This window comes from Melanaphis sacchari, unplaced genomic scaffold, assembly GCF_002803265.2.
Source record: "Melanaphis sacchari strain LSU unplaced genomic scaffold, SCAv2.0 Contig536_pilon_pilon, whole genome shotgun sequence".
In the NCBI taxonomy this organism is placed as follows: Eukaryota; Metazoa; Arthropoda; class Insecta; order Hemiptera; family Aphididae; genus Melanaphis; species Melanaphis sacchari.
Genome location: NW_020271368.1, coordinates 122,411 through 140,697, shown reverse-complemented (window position 1 = coordinate 140,697; position 18,287 = coordinate 122,411). Strand labels below are relative to the sequence as shown.

At 24.5% G+C, this 18,287-nt stretch overlaps 1 protein-coding gene across 1 annotated transcript; it reads left to right on the top strand.

The window, feature by feature from the left end:
- The first annotated feature begins 14,702 nt into the window (after positions 1–14,702).
- On the top strand, positions 14,703–15,624 carry LOC112599536. The gene is made up of 2 exons (XM_025346463.1): positions 14,703–14,881; positions 15,291–15,624. Exons 1-2 carry the CDS (start codon positions 14,703–14,705, stop codon positions 15,622–15,624), a joined length of 513 nt encoding a protein of 170 aa, XP_025202248.1.
- Positions 15,625–18,287: the final 2,663 nt, after the last annotated feature.

Here is an 18,287-nt window from a genome sequence, read left to right as displayed (position 1 = left end):
CTGTTGTACTTCGTTCAGTTACGTATTGCTACAAAATACAGTTAATCTGCGATATAACGACACTCGGTATAATTACTATTTCTATTTAACGAACGAAACTATCGTTCCTTTGAGAATATCCTTGCATCGTTCCAAATACCAATATCAATATAACGAATTCTTTGTATAACGAACATTTTCCCTTCCTTGAAAATCATTTTGGCTGTAACAATTAATAAATAATAAAGCTGCGTTAAAAATGATTTTGATAATGCCTACAGGATGGCTGATACATTAAATCTATGTACGGTTTTAGTCATACATGGGCTAACTATCAAAGATAAACCTAAATCGCAGCGATTAATGCGGTTAGAACGCGTTACGGTTTTAGTAATCTTTATCGTCACCACTGTAGCACTAATAATAAGGAAGGCTAATTTTTTATCCATTTGCACTACCCATATAGCCAGTTGCTGGTAAAAGCACTAGGTTCAGCTGTATAAAATTATGATACCATAATCGTATTCAAAACAAATCTGGATTTCAAACGTGACAATAAATATATCTAGAACACAAAATCTTTAATATAGATAAATCAAAACGTTTTGGTGTTAGGGTTCGGTAGTCGGTACTAGACAGTGGACAACGGCGATTTGCCTTCCGGTCACGCCAGGGCCTTTACAGCATTGGTGGGAGAGCTGACAATATGGCGTCTTTAACCGTGGTTGTGGTGGAAGTGGTGAAGAACAGTCGCTACGGTGACTGAATTTTGTACCGGCAACCGTTGCGTACAATGTCAAAATATTCTACATGACTTGAGGAAAAATTAAATAAAGTTTCATACTGATCACATAAAATTTGTAGGTTTTATTAGCATTTAACAATTGATAAATGATAATTAACATTCCAGTAAAAATTTTCATATAATATGAGAGATTATTACAATAAGAAAATTTCAATAAGACTTCAAGGCACATGGAAAGTGACATCTAAAACACAAAATGAACATGGCGAATCTATTGAAAATGGTTCTGAATTGATCTAAAAAAAAAAAAGTATTGGTCAATATTTTATAAGAAACATTCAACAAACAAGCATAATATACAATACCTAAAGTTCAAAAAAATAATTTTTTTTATATAATAATAATATTAAATTTTAAATTAAAAAAATAAAATTTTAATGTGTATATCCTATATGTTTATGTTATACTAAAAGCGCCATTCTAAGTCCTTAACCACACCCTCCACACTGATCTCAAAATACTATTTGTCTCCGAACTTGCCAGAACACATTAACACATTATAAACGTTTCAACACTCGACTAGCCCACCATAAGAATCCCTTAATCTCCGGTCTATCTCCTGCTTCTATTCCAGGCAGTCCTATTAAAAGACTTAAAAGACAGTGGTATCGTGACCTACTAGCCTAACTAAATTTATATTCATGTCGTAATATCTCCACTGGGAGGCCTCTACAGCCGTCAAATTTGTCTATTATTTATTTATTTATTTATTTTTTTTTTTTAACTATACCATCAATTGTTTTTATTGTTCTTATTTTTGTAATATATTGAATAAATAAAACTTAAAAAATAGTGCTTATTATTATTTATAGGATATATATTTGTTTTCGTCGTTATTTTCACGTTCACAGCTACATAATATCGATGAAATTACGACCGTGCATTATTGCTAAAGAAGATGACACATGCAATATATGTATAAAATATTAATATACTTAGATCAATTTTTGTTTTAACTTTTTATTAAAGTGGACTAATATTTTATAGATTGAAGATATAAAGAACGTTAAATTGCGAAGATGATGAAATACTTTTTTACACTTTAAAAACATTTTTTTACCCTTTTTAATACATAATAATTTAATATATATGTTTTTTAAATAATTTTAATTTTTCTTTTAATCAACTTTTAGTGAATTAATTCGTAAACATTTAAAATGTTCACAAAATATTTGTATTATTAGAAATATTAAAACTTTGATGATATCTATTGATGGATGATAATTATTCATACAGTTGAATTGGTGGGACTCAAGTACCTAATGTAAGTACTTCCTACCAATGATTATGGTACTATTTTATCATATATTATAAATTATAATCAATGTTCCTTCTTATCTAGGTACTATTCGTTAACAATTCGTAATATTGCGCCGTCGATAACAACAAGATGAGACTAAGCGCACGACCCTATCGTGACGGTCATCTACTCAGCGCCGTAAATTTGGCCAGTGTGGCTATGTTAGACCATGACATTTTCTTAGATGGTATTCCTAATTCACAAACTCATATTCTGAAATCATCAACATTTTTTTATATGAGCAATGTAATAGATGAATAATAATAATTAATTATTAGATTAAAATTTCTGACTGATAGACTACGGACGTGTTTAAAGATATAATTTAATTCTAACAATCTTATAGCGACTAACTTATAAAATCATATTTTTCACGTTATTAATAATATTTATTGATAATTAATTCAAACTATAATACTATATTTATAACGCGCTAGTTGATTTATCAATATTTGTAAGCTAATTACTATTAATATGGATGTTAATAGTTATTAAAAAAGGGCAAATGTGGATATACTGAGAACTGCAATGGATTTTCAAAAATGACAAACATGATTTACCTCACGATTTAGCTCCAAACAGCATTAGAGACCAATAAACTATACTACCAATATATAAATTTTATAATTTTGGAGATGGTTTCTGGTAAAAAATTGCAGTGTATAGTTGGGATAAATAAAATAAAGAAAATACGATAATTTTTAAGCAAAATTAATATTTGATAAAATTGATTTTGTTATTAGCGTAGTTCAATAACAGCTAGACAACCGTCGAATACTTAAAATGTTCACCAAATGTTTATATTATCTTTTTCTATACATTATATAATTTTATAAATAACTCAACTCTTTTTGGATCATTTATACACATTTAAAATTTTTAGTTTTTTTATAGTTTGTTTTTGAATTACTGTGGATAAAAATTTTTTTTGATTCAACATTCAAATAGCTTTTAAAAAAAAATGATAATACATATTAGGTATTGTTTTTTTTACAAGTAATTTACTCGTATATTCGTATTTTGATAAAATTTGTAAAAATCGCGTTAAAATTATGAATATTTTTAAATAATTTCGTAATTAAAATGTTTAATTTTTATATCTAAGGAGTGACAATTTAATACAAAGTTTCTCAAGAGTCTATACTTTAGCTAAAAATCTAAAAATACGAGTATATAAGCATAAACTTTAAAAATGTTAAACTCTGGACTAAATTAGATACAGTAAAATCTGTCCTGTGTGGAATCATATGGGACCAATAAAAATTTCCGTTTTAAGCAGGTTTCCGTGTAACTGAATAACAAGGGAAATTCCGTACTAAAGAGTTAAATATTCTATATGATTAAGAATTAATGTTATAACATTTACTGGCCAATAATAAAAATTAAAATGTTGAAAATTAATAAATATCACGAGCTACAATAATTTTTAATTTTTAGTAAATAATTACATAATATGTATTAATTAGATATTTAAAAATAATGATAAATTTCAATTTCAAAATTTGAAGAACATAATATTTAGTAAGTATTAATCAAATAATAATATAATAAAATTAAGTAAGCAGATTAAAATACAATTAAAAATTCCAAAGTTTTTTTTTTAACAATTAACACATTTTTTCTAAAACTTTCATTTTTTCATTTAAACTTAAATAAATTTTTGAAGACATTGTGAGAACAAGTAAGACGAGACGAAAGACAGGAAACCTATGACTATATTATGGTGTGACAATAATAAGCACTGATGATATAGATTTAAGATAAAATATAGTTATCTATCGACACGTATTAATATTGTAGCAGATCTTAATAATTGTGTAATAAAAAAATAAATGTGGGTATCAAAAATATTTTTCATTATTTTATGATATATTTTTTTGTTTATTAAAGGTATTTAACGTTAGACAGGTTCCGTTTTATCAAAGATTTTATAAAGATTTTATGCTATGTTAAATTATAGAAATCTGTCGGGATCATGATAAATTTCCGCTCAGAACAGGATTTTGTCTTAACAAAAGTCCGTATAAGATAGGTTTTACTGTATGCTAAAATTTATTGTACACCACAGTAGTTAACTTACTATTCTCCGTTTTGTTTGAGAGTTAGTACAATATGCCTAATGATTTATTCTTAAAGTAATTTAAAAATGCATTCATGCGTTTGAACTTTAAAGTGTAATTTTTGACAAAATTCGTAAGAAACTAGAATTTGTAGATCATTTTGTTCTTAGTTAAGTATTTGTTATATTTTTAATCATATTACTTAAACCCTAGAAATATAAGTTTAAATATTCGATGAAAGGTTCTTTTACCAGAAATCAAAAAAAAAAATTTGAAATAATGTCACATTAGTTTTTTGTAAACACTTTTAAGTAGTACACAATTTAATATTTATCCGTAAAATAATGATTTTGGGTTTATTATCAATTTTTTTGTTTATTGTTATCATGATATTATTCATAAATCATAATATATTGATCGTAGAAACTTGAAATTTTACTAAAACGTAGATTTTAATTTCCTATACAAATTTATGTTTTAAAATATTTTGACTGATTTAGATATGGAATATTAATTTTTTTTTATTATACATGATGAGACTTAAACATTTCGTTTATGACAATATACAGTAAATACCTTCAAATTATTTAAGATTGTATAGCAGAGAAGTTACCTATATACTCTCTCATCTCATATTACTTTTGTGTTATAAAATGATTTTTTAGAACATTATAAACATTCATAAATTAATAGAGCAAATAATATCATATAATCGTTTTATATGTTGAAAACAACTTAAAGTTATAATATCTATGCAAACGATTTTCGCTCAACTATTGGGACTTGTGAACGTTTAGAGGCGAACCTGCAATATATTATAGGAGCTACGTATTTGTTAAATATTTTTCAATGCCCTTTGATATAATCCTGCAACTGAGTTAGTGCTATTTATTATTATCGTTTGTACAGCATATCAAACTCTTATTAAAAATTGTAATATTTTACACTATAGAAAGATAATATTCTATTCGATTGCCATTGATATAACATAGAACCAAACCATATAATCACAACACACTATAATATTACAATTATTACATATTATAATGTATATTATTATATTATTATTATCTAAGGCATAATGCAGCGTTGTCAGAGTCATGTGATTACGTCTTATCTTATCCTTATGTATATATTATTTTTTTTTTCATGTATGTTTCGTTATTTACTATACGTTATTGGAAATATGATGATTTTTTTTATACACAAACACAAATTAAACGGGATGTTTGAAACGTATGTGAAAAAAAAACCTCCGTCATAATAGAGATAAAGTTCATTTTAACTCTACAACGTTTAATATTTTAACAGTGTTGATCTACGACCCCGTAATATACGTCGCGACCTATACAAAATACGAAAACATATTTTTAAACATAATAATAATATAGAGGTATTATAATTTTTAAATCAATAATCCTGAGATTACGTAACAATATCGAAAATGGTACTTATACTAATACTATAGGCTACGTGTTTACGGTTTTTGCTGAAAGTACAAAAGTATGGTATTAAGCATAAAGTACATATTTGAAACTGCGTGTTTTTTAGTGTAGGTAATTATTTAACAACTTCAACTGAAACGTCGGCAGAACTGTTTCAAATTTACAACAGTGGTTAACATTATGGCGATCCCATTAATTAAACATAATATACTAGTAATTTTGTCAAATTTCATTGATAATAAAACGTTTTATATAAACGTATTAGCATAAGTTGGTTAGTTACTGAAAAACAAATTAACTTGAGTTACTTAAGTTATAAGTTAAGGATTAAGTAATTATAGTTAATATTATAAACAATATAGTATAGTAATATGTCTAAATTAAATAGGAGAAATCTATAAACTTGACCTAACTAAAAAATAAGCAAATTATATTTTTTAATAACCATCTGGATTGGGCGCATAGAGGTTTTTATTTTTGTTTTAAATATTTTGTAAAAAACACATCTTATATTATTCTTTCTTTTATCTATTGCACACTAGTTGTAGTAGTTTAAGCAATCACACTTGTGTCAATTAATTTTTAACAAGCTTATTAATTGAAGGTGTAAACTTTATTTGTTCATTTAAATGATCATTATTGAATAAAGCAAATAAAAAATATATTAATTGATTTTAAGTCTAATATATAGATTTGTATAAATATAATTCAAATATAGAGTTGGTAAAAATTTTCTTATCAACTAGAATAAGTATTTCCATTACAATGAATACTTTAACTATTTTAGTTTTTTTAAGTTCATTAAAATATTAATCAACTATTATCATGTCAAAAAGTTAAAAAACAATATACACCTTTGTAAAATACTATAATATACTAGCATGTTTCACGAACAATATATATTTGGTATGATAAGAATACAATATATACTAAATATAATGCTTTCAGAAAAAATTAATTCAACCTTCTGTAATGTTAACAGTAAAATTAATTATTTAAATAATAATTAAAAAAAAAAAAAAAAAATACATCATAAATGTTTTCATACATAGTGATATGACAGACGTCTTCATTCATAATCATTGTATAGCAGTGTAGTACTTATTTGACTATTTTTTTTTTTAATATTCTTGCTACGTTTTAAGAAAATTTCTTTCGTGTTCTTCAACCGTTATTATAATGCATTTCCTAGTGTTTTATTTTAGAGCATAAGCTTTCGGGCCCTAAAGATTTACATGATGTCTGAGTGATTGTGATTGTGAAAGTGATTATGGTATAGGTACTTATGTATCGATAAATTATAATAATTTAATGTACACATTCGACTTATTAAACGTGGTCATGTTTCATAAAGAATATAAAATGATAGTGTGTACAATACTCGTAACATTATGTCAACTCAAATTTTGATACTATACAATATTAGGGTTATTGTGTTATAATTTATAACATAAAGACGTTGTTGTTGATGAGCTGTATAATAGGCACTTGTGATTTCTTGAGACTTCTAATAGTACTTATTTAACATTTTAGCAGTTGTGTTAACTGTTAAGTACCTATTGTAGTTTAATTTGATCAACCACTATAGAAAAATCTAAGATAACGCCAATAAGTTAGGTACATTTATTATAAAGTTCTCACGTCTTTTTTTTTTTTTACGAAATACGGCTATTTTTACCTTAGATACATATTAAGTTAAGAAGTTAAGTACCTAAGACGTGAATTGTAATGAGATAAAAATGTAAATGTAAATTACCTGGTGGTTAGCGATCGAAGTGATCTTTCTCTCTCGAAATTGAAAAGAACGCTATTGCGTCTACATATTATATGGAAAAACGACTTTTTTTTTTTGTATTAATTATAATATTTATATCATATCAATTAAATAATAACTGTTTAAGAATAATCGTTCGAGAATAACTGATAGCCAATACACTACTTAAACAAAAGTAAAAAAAGTCAATCGATCACGCAAAACTGTTCCTCAAAACGGTAATATTTAGTACTAGGAACTCAGGAGGTAAGCGATGAAATGCATTGTTTAACTCGCTTTTGCTACGATAACAACAATAATCACAATAATAAAATATATGAGTATATTATGACTTGTTATCTACTGTGTATAATGTAACTGTAGCTTTACACTTCTACAGCATTATAATATTAAAAGACAAGTAGTGCTATGGTTTCTTCTGGGTCCCTGATGTGCAAAATATTGTACATCGAATACAGTTTATATATATTTACAATTATTTATTATTTATTGTTGATAATATCACAGTTATACATTTATAAATAAAATTATTGTCTTTATCTACAAATTATACTCTCTGTGGACTGTGTCTGTACATTGCGTGGCAATAGTATTATAAAAACTTACTATGTTCCGCGATAATAATAATGTAATTATTGTAAAGAACTATCACAATACAATAAAATAAACGATGTATATTTTAGCCGATTAAGTAATTTTCTCACATAATATTGGATAGAAATTATTTCTAATAATTTATCTAATAAATAATTATCCAATCAAATTATTGTAGTCTTATATTGTATGAGTCTTATGTTTAACGATTTCAATGTAATATTTTATTGTATTTTTGCCACGAAACGTTACCATAATTATTAATAATATTTTTAATTTTTAACCACTAAACATATAGTATCTGTATGAATAGTTTTAAATCAGAGCTTTCGTGATTCGACTTTCTCACAGCATTTTAAAATATATGAGTTATAACATAAATAATTGCAGATGAAATGGGGAAAAATTGGAAACGTATTACAACGATTAAAGTTTACCAAAAATAAGTGTGTGTAGGTAAGTATAAGTATCGTTTTAGTGTATATTAGCTGGTGTCTAGAGGATCACTGTAATGTTAAATTTGAAATGAGTAATATATCATTGTATACGAAAATGGATTCAGAAAGGAGACGATCTGTCAGCCAAAGTTATTTTATATTATATTATATAGTATTAATGAAAAACATGTTTTGTTAAAATTTTTGATTCATAAAACAAAACAAATATTATATCCTTAGTTAATATTTATGATATGAATGATATGATGTCATACTTCTATTATTATTGTTATCAATTAATACATATAACTTATACTTTATGAATCAACAAATAAATGAGTTTTTTTGAATAAGCTATCGTTTAAGAAATCAAATTAATTTAAATATTATATAGAAAATATTATTAAGCATTAAGGAATAACAAATATATCAACGAAAAGTTCCAAATACCCTCGAATAATAGTTTTAAATCGCTACAAATTTTAATTTCAGACGCCCACAAAAAATATATGAGGAATTACACTTAAATTTTTTTTTTAATTTTTGTAAGAAATACTTATATAAGACCTTGTATTAAATTTTAACCGTTTTGATAGAGAAAAAAAATTTTTTATCAACAAAAATTAAAAAAAAAAAACAACGAAAACTTTACACGCTTATAAAAAGTTTAAAAAGAATCTAAATTTTTTGAAAATATTTCCATGTATAGAAAATGTTAATATAAATATTATTTTGAGTTACACAAAAAAAAAAAAAAAATAAAATAAAATCGATATTGTCAAAAAATGGTTTTACATAAAAATTCCTTTTTTCCTTATTTTTGTTTTTCCCAATGCTTTTGAAAACTATAGGACATTTTTACTGCTTCTAAAAGTGACGACAAACACAAAGAAAAATACATCTTTGTAAAATCAATACGTTCATATTGTTCTGCTCAGAAATATGATGAAGAATGAATAGGGCTTTAATTTATGCGTAAGTATATAAAATACATATTTTTACTAAAATGTGATGAATTCGATGATATTGAAATGAGTTTCGTAAATACTTTTGGATTATCAGATAGTTATCGTCAATATTTATTAGGTTCCTTCTTTAAGTTGAGTCTTTTCAATTAATTAGTGTTATCCAAGAGATACCACATGGAAGTTGACCGAGAAGTCTTTTAAAAAAATTGTGTTCTTGATGTTTTCACTGTTTTTTTATTTTATTTTAAATAGTAATAATAATAAGTAAAAAAATACTAAAAATAATTATTTAAATAATTATTAGGTGTAGTAATATATAATAATGTGAAGATTAAGAAATAATAATTATGTGTAATATAATAATGTAAAAAATTAAAATTATATTGATTTTAAAAAATCAGATCTGCTAATTTTTTTATTTGTACTTATATTTATTTATTTTCTCCAGTAAAAATTGTTCGTTTTTTAATGGTTTTTACATGATTTTATTGCTTTGCTTCGTAATTTTTTGTATATATTCGACTGTATTCTCAGAAAAGTGTTAACAAGAATAAAAATATTTGAGTGTCTTAAATGAAAAATGCATTTATTTTGCCTAATTTTTTCATCACCAGGTATATATACCTAGATAGTTATGATGTTTTATATATATAGGCATATGGCCTCGATTCAAACACATAAAATTAGCATGGAATCTATATTGAATGTAGTGAAAATAAAAAATTTACAATATGCATTTAAAAATAGTGGTATTAGATTTTTTTTTTTTAAATCGTATCTTGTTTCTAAACTAGTTAAATTGTCGATCTTTTGCAATTATAGCAGGTTTGCGTTATTTCATACAGAGTCGTCCTTAGTTATTCTTCAATAAGACTTAGTGAATACAAAAATTATAGATGAGTCAAAAGGTGTAAATAATACTCACAAAATTTAAAAATAACTAAATGAAACGTACAGAATAAAAATATAACAAAATAAAAATATTTTAACATACCTTTCAAAAAAATATATTTTATCCTCGTGAAAACTGTTAACTATACAATATTAATATCGTATTGCCTTGTATTGGCTTTACACTAGAGAAATATTGACTTATTATCAAATTGAAACGTGTGGATACATTATTATCAAAGGATACAGGAACTACGTAGTAGATTCTTATATAATATCTGTTATCTTTAAATTCAATAATTATAATAAACAAATTGAATGGCAAAGCATAAGTACTTTATTGTCATGTAAATTATAAATTATTTATGATGATTACCAGATTACGTATAAAGGTATTTGCTAAATTATTATTAAAGTATGTCATACTCGCATATATAATACTTTGTATACTTCGTAATACTACTACTACCTTTCACGCGTCATGATATAGTTAAGTATAAAATATGTCGAATTTAACATTAGGCATTATGTATAGATACGACAATTACGGATCATTTGAATGTTATATTTCGTTATTAAGAAATACAATTTTATTGACTGTGTGTATATCTCATATTAATATATTATGTAGGCTGTAAATGAATTGACATAGAAAAAATTAGACACCTATATACTGTATGTCAGTTAAATAAAATGATGGTAGTCTAAACTGTTGGTATGATTTATATGGAAAAAACTTGTACTATATAATATTACATAGATAATACATTAATATTCGTATAGTTAGTTTAATAGTGTTTTAATTTATAGCAGAAGCACTCACTGAGGACCAAGGCACAAAAGCAAAACCTAAAGCATAAGTAAAATGTAATAACTATGTATATTATTCTTTTACTTTTAATCTTTCAATATTTAATATTATTTTAAAAAAAAATCACATGATTAAAACAAAACAAAAAGTAAAACAATACTATGTAAGATTTTAAAAAACTAATTAATAACATCGACTTTTAAGTTTATCAGTAATAAATATAACAATAAAAAAAAAAAAGACGTAGTATAAACACTACTTATGTTATATAACAGTGTAAAGTACAAATGATTATTATGTGGTCACATAATATGAATTTATTAATGAGGTTATTGGTACCGACCGTTTTCGTTATTGAATATAAAAATAATTTTTAATATTTAATTGATATTTAACATTAATTTTTCTTTGGTCCGATATTTAGGTATTCTAAATTTTCGAATTTTATTTAAACTAATATATGATACAGTTTTCATTAAAGTTAGAAAATGTATTATGAAATTGAAAGCATCTTTTAAGTTGTTAATATACTCATTAAACAATTTTTATTCTACAGTATTTTTTTTTAACAAACGTTTTTCTTCAAACCATTAAAATTATCCAAAATTTAAAAATTATATAGTTTATTTTTTACCAATTTAAGTTGATAGTAATAACACATTTTTCAGATGAATTCATGTTTGATAATTAATTATCTAGATACTATTTTTGATGATATTGTGGCAAAGATAGAAATTATTTAAACATCTACAAGGTACAGTGACGTATTTACGGGGGGGGGGGGATTAATGGCATAAATCCCCCTGCCATAGACTGTATAGTGTATACACATAAATAATTATAGTCATCATATTATTTAAAAATTATTATTAATTTTTTTTTTTTATCAATAATTGATTAAATTTGCAAGAATTAAAATATTATAATAAATTGTACAATATTCTCATTGGTATCTTCATTTATAAAGTCATATCCCCATGAAAAAAATCTAAATACGCTATTGATAAGATATATTATGTATATGATTAATACAGCTTAAAAATTATATACAAGGTTTCGTATAAGTTTTAATATTGAAAATGTTAAAGATACATAGACATAATTTTTATTTATAAGCAATCAAAATTTAATTTTTAAAAATATTTGTTAAAATCACAAATATTTGTAAATCGTATTGTAGTTAAAAATATATAGAATATTCAGTAATTTAAAACAAAATTTAGTCTACATGTAAACAAATTTTTTTAAAAATATAAGTATAAATACTGTTTTTATATAGTTATTTTTATTCGAATTTGAACGAAATTAGATATTTAAGTGAAGAATAACGACTTAAGTTATCATGTATGGATAAAGTTCATTATAAATTTTTTTTTTTTTGTTGTTGAAATTAATAAAACATTTTGAGCATAAATTTAAAAATAATTTTTATGTGTGTTATATATAATTACAGTGTTTTATTATTCTATTATTTTTGAAGTTGAAACATTAGCAAAATTGGATATTCAAATGTAAACAGATTTAAACAATTTTCTTTTATTATAGTTATTCAAATATAAGTAACAGTAGATACTTTAAAATTTTATCAAATGTCAAAAATTATTGAGTATTTTTGAGCTATTCATAGACATTTATGATTTTTTTTTTTATTTAAATATCAATAAAAACTTTTTTGCTTAATCAAAAGCTTGAATATTTTATACAAAGTTTTATTATTTATGTTTAAATGTATTGAAGAATAAAGATTTTTTAGCTCATTTTTGTACGAAATTAGATATTTAAACGAAGAATAACGACTTAAGTTATGTTGTGATCATTTAAAAATATTTTTCAGGAGGATTTTAAATATTTAACATATTATTTAATATTTTATACTCACAAAAGACATTTTAAAACATAATGTATTCGGCAAAAATTAATTTAACCTACTATAGTAGTAAATTTTTCATAATGACATACGAAACGACTGTGGTAGTCATCTACTCTGCGCCGTAAATTTGGTCAGCATTGTTATGCAGGGAGAAGACGTTTTCATGTGCTAGATGGCGGTCTTAGTTTTGAAATCTGTATTTTGCTTTAGCGAGATTAATACAATAGTACTTGTACTATTTTTATATCGTTATTAACTAGAATTAATGTATCATTTTATATACAACCTTATTATATCTTTGGTGTCGTAAAGGCTAGAAATATTTTTAGTCTAATTTGGAAATATTTTTTATTAGTTTGATTTTATTTTTAATTTTATTAGATAATCCTTTTAAGTTTAATCTCTATAGTATATTTAATATAAAATAATGTATTCACATTTTTATAAATTTAATTCTTTAATAAATCAAATTTATTATGTATATTATATATCATACATAAATTACCATTAAAAGATTGTTATGAAATTTCTTCTGGAAATTTCGATAGCCAAAAAATATCTAATTTCAAAAATAGAAATTTTTTATTAACAACACTATTATTAACCGATATAGCCCAGACCACTGCCTTAGAAATTCTTGTAATAATTTAAAACACTTTTTGAAATTTACTTCCGTGCTTATAGGTAATGTTGGAAACATGAATCACGTTCCATTGTATTATGATAATCCTTGCTTACTTCGACTCAAATAGTTAAATTTAAATAATCTTATAATATAAAAAAATATGGAATAATTGTTAAATTGTTATTTTTTTTTTTTAAATATCACAAAACAAAAAAAAAAAAAAAATAACAATAGATAAGTAGTATAAAACATATAATACTACAATATATTTATAAAAAAAAAAAATTAGAACGTTATGAATTCTCAGTAACTTAATCAATATTTTTTATAAATTATATAAGCTGATAAAATTATTTTAAAAACTTTCATCTTTTCAGTTAATGTCTTCTTAAACTATATTATAATATTATTTCCGAAAAAATTTTAATCGTCAGTTAATCGACGACAATGTAAATACGATATTAATGTTTTTTTTATGATGTTCAGTGCGCAAAAACTGACAAAAGAATATCACTTATATAAACATTGATTTTCGTTACTTACCAATAATAATAAAATACTTATATTTCAAAACATTCAACTAATATTTTTTAATAATTAACAATATAAGTACTTTTCAAACAAAATCAATTTTGTTGTTTCTACTATTATTGGAAAAAAAAATATTAATCAGGAGCTTGAAACTTCTTACCATTATTATACATATATATTATTATCTTATATATACATAAATCTATTATCTATAACTATATAAATGTTTGTTTTCAATCATTTACTGAGCGCTGAAATATTTTATTGCATGTACTTATTATACATTTATACATTAAGATTTCTTAAGAGTTATAAAGAATACGTATAATAAATCAAAATTATTATATAAATTATGTTAAATAAAATTATATTTATTTTGTTTTCTTGTCAAAAAACAAAAATAATATGACCTGAAACGTGAATTTACCTATTAAATAAATTCATTAAAAATAAAATATAACTAGATATATATTTTCTGGTTAAAATAATAAATAATATTTAAGCGTTCCGAAATCATCTGATTGGTTTGATAAAACAATTTGTTATTATTTTTGTCAATTATAACGGTATATCTTACATTTATGTATTATTGAAGCGTTAAAGCGTTGAAAAATGAATTCTTATCCTGGCTGTACAGTAAATCGTAAGGAATTTAAACCATTATGGTTGTCAGGATTCAGTGATAGCGCACTTCATAAAAGCACCGTAATACACGGATCTCTCCTTAACCGTTCCAAAAAAGTTCAGCATAAACGTTACAAGAGAAAATTCATTGGAGCAATGTCTTATAAGTCTTTCAAAAAAGTAGGTGTACTTTATTCATGCATTTAGTCCGACACACATCCGTATCTTTTTATACGGTACTACTTCATTTATTATCCAATTCAAAATATGAATATGCGTAGTAATATCTTCAGACTTCCAGTATAATTTTGTATGCCATACATGTGACAAAACATGTCCATTTAAATGCCACCTTACCCCACTTTTAAAACTTAAAGTATCGATAAAGCAAAATGCTTATTTGTGTAAAAAACAATGGTACTTGATGTCTATTTCTGTATAAACGATTGGTTTTATTAAAAGTTTAATTTTAGAAAGTGAAGTTCATTAAATATCAAAATAACTAATATATATAGGTACCCTATATTAGTAAACTATTCATTACCTAAACAAAAGCTTTATTTACTACTAAAATAGTGACCTGAGTAGCAGTGACTCCGAAAACGACTCCGAAGACGACGACAATGAGGAGTACGACTATGTCAGTCTATTCCAAATTTGCATGAACTATTTGTTTCCTAGATTGTTTCCAATTCAGCCCGTACATCGATGGATCAAGTCCGCACAGTCGGTGTCGGATTTAAAAGAAAGAAGCGCTGGAAAAATATTGTCACCAGTGGGCCGGTGCTCGATATTCCCGCAAGGAGTTCTTGTGCAATCCATCACGGAGAAAAATGTGACAAAAATATATTTTCCCGGGGCTAAAGAAATGTTCAAGGCTTCAAACCGTTCAATTCGAAATAATAAATAAATAACATGGTATGGTATATAATTTTAAATATTCGTTTTACTATATTGTATCAAATAGTTAACTTTATTAACTATAAATAAATTGTACTTTAATAATTGTGTTTAATTTGAATCTTTCATATTGTTATTAATAAGGTAGCTAATTTACGTAGAAATTTGTTAGATATGTGCAAAATTGGTACTGAATGTGTCATTGATTTATTATTATACGTGTTCAACTTATTATGTATTGTGAAATTGATATTAAGAGAATATTTTGAAAATTGTTTATATTGAACTCCTTACGAATAGTCAACATAGAATACTCTTAAGTCCTTAAGAAGACGCCACACGATTGCTATTTAAGGGGTTTAATAATTAATATAGACAATTTTCATGAAATTTTCAGAAGAATTAAATTTTTCGATTTTAAATATATTTAAATATTAATGCAATGTATTTTAAAAGTAGTCCTGGGTAAATTATTAATAATGACTGTTGTTTAATATTGAAATTATATAAAATAAAAACGATTTTGCGCGGAATAAACTTATAAGTAGGTACATCATTTACATTAAGTTAACCAAACTTTCACACTAAAAAAAAGGAAAGGGTACTGTAAATAATTTCTTCGTAAGTTTGTTCCGTGTAAAACCATTTTTCACGAATTAAATTATATAAATGATGTGGTGCCTCTTAAGTGAATATTTTAACATTATAATGTTATTGTGCCTGTGCATCGGGGGCCTGCCCACCGAACGGCTTAAACTAGTTGTACCAGTTGTAATATATCGTATATCTGTTCGATCTTTGAAGTTTCTAAAAAATAAATAAAATAAATATTTTTACCGCGAGACACGCAAAGCAGTATAAGTATAAAATATATAGGCATATAGAAATATTGTAAATTAGTATTATGTTAATTGTGTTATGTAAGTTTTTATTTTTTAAATAACGAAATAAACATATTATTAGGTATACAACGCATTCAAACAGTTGCGCGTTGGCCAGTTTTCGGTCTTATTATAGTATTATTATTATTATTATTATTATTATTACCATCTTTCGTGCAACGAGAACTACAACTATCAAAAACATGAGAGATAAAAATGTTTTTAGAATAAATTATGTGACGCGTTGCATATATTATATATATGTGTGTGTGTATAATAAAATAATATTATGTATATTTTACTAAGGAAAGTTTATTTCAAAATAATTTATACCAGACGCAGTTCGATTTGTTTATCGGTAGAATATATTTAAAATAAAAAAATAAAATATACTACCTAATGTGGTAATATATTATAGTATCTTCAATACTAGGTGCCTATGTATTATTTTTTTCTTTTTTACTGTTTAAATGTTCGTTTCATCAAGTGAGCACGCCAATGAGTGAGTTCGACGCGTTTATTAAGCGTAGTTAATCAGTATGGTAAGATTAGAATGCGGTTAGATAAATTATTATAATAATTGCAGAACGAGTTCGAATAAAAACTGTGATAACGTGTCGTTTTAATGTTACTTCATCAGAACTGCGAGTATAGATATCCACCGTGAAGACCAACCCATTTATAATATTTTTCATAATATATAATATTATGAAAAAAGAAAATAATTTCCATCGTTTATGTAGGTATTATGTATGTATAGACGGGACGTCTATACAATATTTCACTGTTTCCATCGTAATGTTATATTAATTTCAATTCTTGCATAATATTATTGACACTTATTTAGAATACTGTCATTGCTTACATATTTTCATATGTTTGAGATACCGACTATAGTTTTCATTTACTCTGACGACCAAATCTATGCGTGGCTTGAGTAAATAATAACTACATTAGATAATATATATAATGATTTTTGTGACTTTAAGTTACATTGTTTTATAGAATAATATTCGTTCACAAATATGCGAACTTATACTCATGTTAAATTATTATTGTCTGTAGCGTATATTATAAAAAATCTATAAGTATAATAAGTTATAAAAGCTCAATCTAAAAGTATGGTAATTTTCCGATTTCTAAACGTATTTTATTACGACACAATAAACTACAATTTCATGTATAATTTAAAAATAATTTGGTACCTAAATATCTTAAGATCAACAATCGTCACTGTGTACTTGGTTACATGTAATGAATGAATGGATACAACAGGGATACAAGATGTTCAGATTTATATTTTGAAACTTAATATATTTCCATAAAATAGGTAATAAAATTCGTTATTTAATTTTTTGTGTACCTATATACTGACTGCAAACCTTGCGTAAATGAAATATTTTTTGCAATAATAATATCGTAATATTATTTACCTGGGAACGAGTGTACGACCATGTTTTCAAGGAACATGGTTGGTGTAGTCATCTGAGGTATTGAATTTTACTCTACTTAAAAAATTTCTATTTTACGTATATCCTAGTATAGATGTTTTGTATTGAATAGTGATTAAACACAAATAACATTGATAATATCTAATTAATTATGATTTGTCATATTAGTGAGTTGCAGATTAAGAACTACTTTGTGAGCGATTATAACTTAATAAATTTATTGTAATAATTATCAACTACAATTTATTAAAAATTATCAATTGAATTTTAATACTATTCATTTTATGCTTATTGGAACTAAATAATGGTGTTGATATTTGTTATAATGTTATTTTTATATA

Coding starts and splice junctions, on each gene's coding strand:
- LOC112599536 (XM_025346463.1), top strand. CDS start 14,703: ATGAATTCTTATCCTGGCTGTACAGTAAATCGTAAGGAATTTAAACCA. Junction 14,882..15,290: donor ATTGGAGCAATGTCTTATAA/GTCTTTCAAAAA, acceptor CTACTAAAATAG/TGACCTGAGTAGCAGTGACT.